Below are 9,439 nucleotides of genomic sequence, written 5' to 3'. Positions count from 1 at the left end.
GTTGAGAGAGATAACTCCACCATGGATGATTGACAGACTGTCCTCCTATCATAAAACTCAATTTTTTTTCTTCCTGTTTTTCTCAAAGGTAGATTGTCTGCCCTTCTATTTAGGCGTCATTTCCATCTTTTTCTATTTGTGCGATCACAGTTAAGTCACATTAATATTTTATATATTCTATTGCTTTTTGTCTTATTATCTCTATAAAAAAAATCAATATAAAATGTTGACATAACTAACCGTAACCACACAAAATATGAAGGAATGAGAAGGGCATCCAAACAAGATGGCAGACAATCTGCCTCGGTTTTTCTCCTTTCACTCGAGTATGGAAGAAGAGTAACGATGACATTCAGAAGAGGAAGGCAGGAGATGTTTTCAAATGTTTAACCTACTATTATTTTGTGATAATATTTTCAATTAAAATTGGTTTTCTTTTTCTTTTTTTTATAATAAAAGTTTGAATACTGTTTTTATTTTCATGTCATTGCCACTTCATATCTAAACTATCCTTTAATTAATTTGAGGTATTTTTTATAATCACAGGCACCACACGTCCTTAAAAGTATATTGTTTTGGTTGGTATTTTTTACTCACAGGCGCTACGTGTGACAACCCGTTTCAAATTTTACGTTTTTATTTTAAAAACGTGAATTTACGAAAATGCCCTAGAGGCAAAGATTTTGACTTACGTTGATCATCGTCTAGAGAGACGTATGACTTATTCTTTTAACATATTCTCGTAGTACTCGTTGGTGTGAACGCATAGGCGAAAGCCGTTTGCGAGTCCGGATTATAACGATATAGTTATGGACGTTTGAAAATGATTATTTAAAGTTTAGTTATAAATTATTTGAATTCTCATCTTATGGGAAAGTGGCCAATCAGATTTTAGACACAAATAGGAAGGACCAATCAAGTATAAGTTCAAGAAACCAATTAGAATTAGAGGGGGAGGGTGAGACCCAATCAGAAGAGAAAAAAAAAAAAATTGGAAAGCTTCCCGTGCCCAACCCTGTGTGACCACTCATTTTCCAAGGCCGATTCCGGCCAACTCCGATGGAGTTTTTCGACGCCACCACCACCATCTTGAAGCTCTCATTTCCCTCTACAAAACTCACCCAAGAACCACCTTGATTAACCATGGTATATGGCGGTTGGAGGCCACGAAAGTCGACGAAAATCAACAGTGTTCTGGCCACTCTTTTCAATTTTTCGGCAAATCAGCAAAGCGATGGCCGATGCCACCACTTGGGCTTTGTAGCCCATCATCCCAGGAGTAAAACACAACCAACCTTGACCCCGTTGGACCACTATAGAAGACGAATCGACACCGGGAAGTTTTAGGCACCCATCGGCTTTGTGGGTAAAATTGACCATCTTTCGTCCACTTTTGGACTTCATGGCAGGTATAAAAGTTGCTCCACTCACTGAGATATTCATTTCTGTGAAGTTTGAGAATTTTTGAAAATAGTTGAATTTTCCGGCGAGTCGGGGTGGCCGACCGCCACCCACGGTGGTGCATACCGCGGCACGTGGCCAGTGGGCCGCCAATACTATTTTTAGGCTATGTCGAATGTCTTGAATTCAGTTTTGATATTTGAATGACGTAGGGTGATCGTTGGAACCTAAATTCGTTACGATACGTTACTTGATCAAAAATGTGAATCGACGATCCGACCGTTGGATCATCACCAAAATTGGATACATTATAATACGTAATATTTAAAGATCATAGGAATTTATGGATCGGAAATCCGACGTACGGATCTTCCCGAATTGGATTTGTAAGTTATGGCCACTTGTTTTGGGCAATTGGCGGAGATCCGACCGTTGGATCATAATGAATTTTTACTATGTTATTCTAGAAGCATATTGTGGATATTTGGGAGTTGTGGATTGGAAATCTGATAAGCGGATCTTCCGGGTTGAGTTATACAGGGTGTAGACCCTACCGTTGATTTTTGATCGACGGTTGACTTGTGGTCAATGAGTCTTGAACTATTTTAGAATGTACTTGAGGATGTGTTTTACGTGAATTATGTATTCTATTGATAAGATTTTTGAGATGTGATTCGATAATTGGTCACAGGCGCCAATCATTCGGGACGCCTCGATGCGTGCGCTAGGAATCATAGCGTGGACTCCAGGTGAGTGGATATTTTCCTTTTATCGTACATATTATTGATTGTTCCAACGACACTTTTAAATTGATTAGGTATATTACCTTCATATAATTATTATGAATGCTTGAAGTACTAATATGAACTGCGAATGGCTTGATCCCTGTTTAGGGTATGTAGGCAGTCTAACAAGACGTTAGATGCAGCCATAATATATTTGAGACAAAAGCCTTATTTGGGAAATTGAGTAATGCGAAGGAAATTGGTAAATGCAAGTTTTAGTTTTGTGAATTAGTTAGTTAAATTAGTGTTAATTGGGTTTGTCACAGATAATTATCCCTGAAAATAGGTAGTTCGGGAGTAGGGCGTTATTGATTGTACATTTTACATCGTATTGTATATAATTGAAAATGCTACGACATGGTTGAGTATTAGATTGCATCATGGTATATCTATATGTATATTACTTGAACACAATTATTGGGAATGCTTCAAAATGCAAAGGTGAACGCAGGACACCCAGGTAAGTTCAGGTGAGTTTATGGTTTTAGTTGAATCGATGGAGTTATAGCATGACTACATTTATGTGTTAGGCAACTCCGATATTGTCGTACTAGTTGCCATGAGTTGTACATGTTATATTGAGATGCATTGAGAGCTCATAATGTTGGAAATGTGCCCTAAAACTAATCATATGATGATATTTTATGGACATTTCACATGTTAAACTAATCTAGTTTAATATTAAGGGCAAACATTATTGTTTGAGCCGTCTCATATAAATGTTATATGCTTAAACGATAAGTCCAAGGAATATGTGATTGGAAGAATGCGATCTAAAGAAGTTAGATTCATGAGACCATTCTTTCGTTGACACATCCTAAACGTTCCTGATCATAGGATTGTCAATTGGGCATTGACAGTCCGTTAAGATCACTACGTGCTATGTCTTCTCTCAAGGAGAGTGACTAGTCTCGAGTCATTGGTGTGTGTGACATCAAGACAAGTACGTAGGTGCTCAATAGAGAATGAGTTCACTGAACACGATCAACGAAGAGTTCTCATATTCATGTCACATGAGAACTCAAGGTTGGGATAATGCAAATTAGTCTTTTGACCTGAGGCATCACAGTTGTCTTGTGGTTAGGTCCTTAATCTTTGATTATGTCAAAGTCACTCCATCAGGAGGGTGTCCATGGCATCGTTGGGGTTAAGCCACTTAGCCATGGAGGCAAGTGAATGTGCAACAAGGGATCTCTAACCTTCAAACTGTTTGAGGGAGAATACTCTATGATATGATTAAGAATCTTTGGCCAAAGTATGAATGAGATTTAGGAATGTGTTCCAAATCACATTCAAGGTAATCATATAAGCACAAGACTCACATTGGATAGTAGACATGAATAAACTATCAAACCAAACAATGTGGTCAAGAGTATTGTATTAGAGAAAGACCGTATTGCATTTGTAATCCTAAAACTGAATAGGTTCTCCACCTCTTCTGATTAGCTTGGGTAACCATGACATGCTGCTAGGCGTCAACCATGGTTTGTGGAAGCCCTAAAAGTGTATTATCACTAACGGGAGAATTGAAAGTAAGTTTCAATTCACAATCGATTAGAAAGAGTTTTAATCGCCCACTGCCTCGCTAATAGGAACCTAATGGATCGTTCACCGAGTAAGGTAGAGTTTGAAGAAACAACGGAGATGAGTAAGAATAATTAAATGGTTTAATTATTTATCTAAGGCTAGGATTAATTAATATGTTAATTAATCAAACGAATAAGTTCGTTAAAGACCTCGGGTTAGTTTTGGGCCGCAAGGCCCAATGGGATTTGAATGTCAAGCCCATTAACTCAAGTTGTATGACAACTTGAATAAACAAAGGGCTTGAAAGCCCAATAAACCCTATGGCCGGCCATGATTAGAAGAATAGGGCTTTTGGTCCATTAGGTCACTTATTTGAAGGGACTATATAAAGGACTTTATAGCCTAAAATTTACATATGGTAATTTTTGGGGAAAGGATGAGAACACAAGCTCTCCTTTCTCTCTAAAATTTAGGCCACCTTGGAGGGATCATCTAGCAATCAAACTCCTCCAAGGTCACTCATTTCTTCTTCATTATGCCTTGGTGATGAATCATTAGAGGTTCTCAATTTTGGGAACTTGGAGAAACTTTTTCATCCATCCAAATCCATGGATCTAAGATGCAAGGAATGAAGGCCCTCTCTTTGGGTGATTAGCCTTTGCTTATGCAAAGAGGAATCTACAAAGGTATTGATTTCTCAACTCACTTTGTTTTGAGTTGAGTCTTGGTTCACCTATCTACTAGGCTTTGAAGTTCATGGGTTAAGTTTTGTTTTTGAGTGCATATAAACATGATTCCGCCTTTTAATTGTTAATTGCATGTTGTTGATGTTGCTCAAATAAACTTGTGTTTCACAAATCTTCCTTCACATAAACATGCACCCCGGTGTTAGTGCTCCCGCCCGTGGTCAGGGCACAGTCCTTCACGTGATGTTCACCTCTCGCACCTTACGCTCACCTTGGACTCAAGGTAGGTGCACAGGCTTGTCGTACAAACCATTATAGGTGGTTCCGACTCGTAGGTGACCCGCGATTATTCACCCAGTCTTCACTTGATCGTAGCACTTGAGCGTACTTATTTATACCCAGTCCTGTCGTACAGACCACTAAAGGTGGTTCCGACTCGTGTGCAGGGATGATTGATGAGATATGGATAAGTCGTACAGGTCACTAAAGGTGACTCCCGACTTATATGCTAACATTGATTGATGAGATACGAGTACAGTCGTACGGGTCACGTTAAGTGATTCCGGCTGATGAATCATTTTATATTGATTAAGTTCATTTGGCCTACTTGTTAATGCATTGTAGAGTCTATGGACATGGCATACCTGTGGTTTTGGCCATTTTTGAGCATGGGTGGATATATAGATATATATATATATATATATATATATATATATATGTGTGTGTGTGTGTGTGTGTGTGTGTGTAGTACTGTCCTATAGAAAACAATAAGGGTGCGTTTGTTGCACCGGACTGTCTCGGACTGGACTAGCTGCAGGGACTAAGTTGGACTGGCTTAGACTAGACTAAGCTGGACTAACTTAGTGAAGCGTTTGGTGCAGTGTCGGACTAAGAAGCAGGATAATGAAAACAGGATTATTCACCATATTTGTGTTTGCTTACACTAGGATTACATTATTGTTCTATTTTAATAGCTCCAATACATGTGTCCAACGCCCTAAAAATTACATGGCTCGGAATTGGAATTGGGGTTGGCATAGGTGTAGCAACATTGAAATTGAAATAGGAGTAACAATCTTACAAATTACTACAAATATTTGGGCACATTGCCCTGAGTTTAATCTCTTGAATTGTTATTGTAATCAATCCACAACTTGCCCTTAAAAGTTGATTTAATTTGTCTTCTTATCACACATTAAACGTCATTAGCCATCAAATACTTATATCAACATAACTTGATCCAAGGATTTCTTAGTCCGACAAATACATCATTCACTAAATTTTCATCCAGGATATTTTACAAAATGCCAGTTAACTATAGTATAGCATTCCAAAGTAGATCTTCATACTTTACAAAATCCTAGTTAACATTAGCCAAAATACGTCATAGTGCAAAGCTAAGTTAGAAGCCATAACCTAAGATTGTACGATTAATAAAATACATCCATGTCTAAGGGCACCACATAATATACTCATCCGCTTGCTTTGTCGCTTAAAAGCCTTTGGACGAACACTTTCTTGAGTCCCGAATTGATTGCCCTGAACACTCCCACATTTTGTGGTTTTTCCAAAATAAGAGTCAATGCATCAATTTGATCCATAGGAGAAAGACCCATTGCTTCAAGTTCGTTAGCTATGTCAGTATGATTTGCAGTACCTTGAACTAAAGCTTCAGTTACCATTTGCATCCTCTTCCCACTTTCAACATAAAATTCTTTCAGTCCACTAATAATTGCCTCGGTTCCATCACTTGAATTTCCCATAGCTCTTTTCCTCTTTCTTTGGCTATTTTCAGATGGGGTGCTTTGTTGGCTTTGTTGGTTCATTGAAGATACAACATTTTCACCTCCAATATCACTTGTACCAACCTGAGCATGACTTTGTTCCTCCATCATTTCAGCAGGGGTTTCGGCTACATTACCCGTAGCCCGATCTTTTCCAAATATATATGCAAATCTATCGTACAGTGGAAAAGGTTTGCTTCTCCATCCATCAGCTTCTTTATTTTTCTAAGATTATATGAACATAGCAAAACTAAAATTTAGCATGCATAACAAATATAGCAGCAAGAATATAACTAATGTATAAATAAAATAGGATATGAACCTGCACATAAGAAAGCCATGCGTCATCACTGTCAACTTCAACGCACTTTTTGACATCATTCCATGCAAATCCACTTGTGTTTATCATGTCAAAGACCAAACTATATGTTTTTTTCCATTTCTTCAACTTTGACTCAATATGTGGAGTTGCCTTTATATTTGAATTAGGACATAAAACGTTGACAGCTTTCGCTATTTCAATCAAAGTACCTTGTTTGAAAGCACCTGTGTCACATCGTTGCTTCCGAGCAACAAAATCCTCAAGAACGGATAGTAATACTTCTTCCTCAAATGCTTCCCATTTACGCCTTCTTCCTTTTGGCTCTTGAGAAGCATTCAAATTATTGTGGCTATCCATACCTAAACAAAAAATATTTGAATGTACTAAAATACAATACAAACAATCAATTTGCATAATATCCAATCAATTTGCATAATATCCAATCAATTTGTATAATATCCAATCATTTTAATAATATCCAACATATGCATGATAAAAAGGAAAACTAAAATAAAATCTTATCATTAACACATATAGCTAGTTCGGTTGCTGGTTCCTAATTGCTCTCCACTCATTATACATTTCCTGAGCCATGGCATTCCTCTTTGCAGTCCACTGGTCAGATGTTTCAACACTACCAACATATTCACCTTCTTCTGTATTTTGTCCATCTTCTATTATTGGCACATTCTCCATGGGATCTACAGACATCTCTTGCCTAATAAGATTGTGTAGTAGGCAACAAGCGGTAATTATTCGACCTTGTGTCCTTATCGGATAGAAAGATGGACTCCTTAGTATCCCCCACCTTCCTTTTAGCAAGCCAAAACAACGTTCAATTACATTCCTTGCCTTAGAATGCTTCATGTTAAAATATTCTTCCTTATTAGAAGGTGTTCGTCCTTCCCATTCAGATAAATGATAAGGTATTCCTCTATAGGGTGCAAGGAATCCTTCACCATTTGTATAACCACCATCTACAAGGTAATAATAACCTAATAAAAAAAAAAGACCTTATATTAGTATTTTGTAGTTCAAAAACAAAACTAGACCTAACTTACAAAGTTGAGACTAACTAATAATCTTACCCGTTGGTACCTTAAAACCATTAGGCCTAGTAATTGCATCATGTAGCACTCTAGAGTCTGATGCGGAACCCTCCCACCCCGGAAACACATATATGAACTGCATATCTCCTGAACACACACCTAATACATTAGTTGCGACTCCACCCTTTCTAGTTCGGTATCTTGGTTTGTCAATTTCAGGTACATGCACATCAATGTGTGTTCCATCTAATGCTCCCAAGCAATTCTAAAAAAAAAAAAAAGCTTTTGTTAATTTATACAAAGGGAATGAAGAGTTAAAGCTTAGGGAAAATGAAAATAATTATCAACTTACCTTAAAACATCGCCACCTAGGATCTGTAGAATCAATAGGCACAGGTTGAGGGACTTTTAGTAGGATACCTTGTAATCGCAAAATTCCTTGCAATACACTATTGAAATACCTACTTATAGTCTCTCCCGACCTATAAAATCTACCACCAACACTACGATTCTTAGTATGATGTGCTAGTATTTGTAAAGTCATACACACCTGCTCCTCTACAGAGACCAAACCATCCGTTTTTATCCTCCCATCTTGACGAAGTAAGTCACATAATATGCCAAAAGTCCTTCTATCCATTCTCAATTCGTTGACACATTCAATATCAGTATTCCCTATTATACCATTCAGATAACACAAACTAATCTCTCGTCTAACAAGTGAACGGTTAGTCAAGGTGCGTCGTTCAACATGTCTCTGTTTTGCCCTTAGCATCAGCAACACAAGAATCGTACAAATGCAAATCGTCTCTAAATGAGACATCTCTAACAATAAGATCAATAAAAGCTTCCTTCGATCCATATCTATCCAAACAAAAAAAACGAAAAAAAATATTAAGGACATTATGCTACTGCACGTTTTCCATCTGGCACAAAGAACAAACCAAATAATATAATCCAGCTATGCTATATCAGCTGATAAAACAACATTACCGCAAATATCAAAAGCAAACTGAAACAAGTACAAAATTTCTAGGCATACTTATACCTAGAAAAACAGAAATCATGGAAAAATAGGTAGGGAAATGACAAGTTGCACTTGAACTAATCAATGGTGCAGTGTTTTGGTAATGGCAGTGGAGGAGATGGCGGAATTGGGGCAGGCACAGGCCCAGGTTATGGTGGCAGGGTGGGTGGTCATGACGAGAAGATGAACAAGCTGTGTTACATGTAATAAAGTTAGTTTGGTTTGTATACAAGCTGTGTTGTTTCACTTAAACAGAGAAAGATGAATAGTTTGGTTTGTATACAAGGTGTGTTGTTCCACTTAAACAGAAAAAGATGAAGGGCAGGAAGAACATATGTTACTCTGCTTGCACAGTGCTCACACAGTTCAGAACTTGAATACACTATGCTGACTGCACAAAAACGAAATTTACATGCCACCAATTGTGTGACCAACAACAACAATGACATAATTCGAAGCCTAAATTGCAGAAGAAAATAAATCAACTAAAAACGTTGTAAAAAGTTTATATGTCTATAATTTAACTTCAACCGCAAGGAAATGACAGTGCCAAGTAACAGAGACAAATCTCATCCATGCATAACATATGTACTGGGAACTAAGAAATGACCCTGTTCTTGGAGGGGTTAAAGAGTCAAATAGAATATTGGAGGGGTTAAAGAGTCAGTATGCAGTTCTCGGACTATTGGCAAACGACTCCCTTGCGTGTATGGTGATGTATATAGAAGGGAAGAAACAACAAACGTTTTCAGAATAGCACCTGTGGTTAGGAAGATCATTATGCAGAACAATGCTGTCATTTCAATGTAATGTTGAGTTCATAAAGCTACAATGGATGCTATGATTCCTTATCATCGA

At 37.7% G+C, this 9,439-nt stretch overlaps 2 protein-coding genes across 3 annotated transcripts; both read right to left on the bottom strand.

Moving 5' to 3' along the window:
* Nucleotides 1-5,474: 5,474 nt before the first annotated feature.
* LOC103943817 (protein ANTAGONIST OF LIKE HETEROCHROMATIN PROTEIN 1-like) lies at nucleotides 5,475-8,217 on the bottom strand. Of its 2 annotated transcripts, XR_007257176.1 has the most exons (4): nucleotides 7,907-8,217; nucleotides 7,594-7,819; nucleotides 6,506-7,500; nucleotides 5,475-6,408 (listed from the first exon to the last, which is right to left on the bottom strand). XR_007257176.1 is itself a non-coding variant. In XM_048581072.1 (3 exons), the coding sequence occupies exons 1-3, from the start codon at nucleotides 8,192-8,194 to the stop codon at nucleotides 7,043-7,045; spliced, it is 972 nt and encodes a 323-aa protein (XP_048437029.1). In that variant the 5' UTR covers nucleotides 8,195-8,217; the 3' UTR covers nucleotides 5,475-7,042. The 2 variants fall into 2 exon arrangements, 1 of the variants encoding a protein (XP_048437029.1); XM_048581072.1 differs by having other exon boundaries at nucleotides 5,475-7,500.
* On the bottom strand, nucleotides 5,872-6,862 carry LOC125475777. Its single transcript, XM_048581147.1, has 2 exons — nucleotides 6,506-6,862; nucleotides 5,872-6,408 (listed from the first exon to the last, which is right to left on the bottom strand). Exons 1-2 carry the CDS (start codon nucleotides 6,860-6,862, stop codon nucleotides 5,872-5,874), a joined length of 894 nt encoding a protein of 297 aa, XP_048437104.1.
* Nucleotides 8,218-9,439: the final 1,222 nt, after the last annotated feature.

The sequence above is a fragment of a genome, unplaced genomic scaffold (assembly GCF_019419815.1).
Source record: "Pyrus x bretschneideri cultivar Hongxiangsu unplaced genomic scaffold, Pyrus_bretschneideri_v1 Contig16, whole genome shotgun sequence".
Taxonomy (NCBI): domain Eukaryota; kingdom Viridiplantae; phylum Streptophyta; class Magnoliopsida; order Rosales; family Rosaceae; genus Pyrus; species Pyrus x bretschneideri.
The sequence above is the reverse complement of the archived record's forward strand: the minus strand, read 5'-3'. Positions and strand labels throughout refer to the sequence as shown.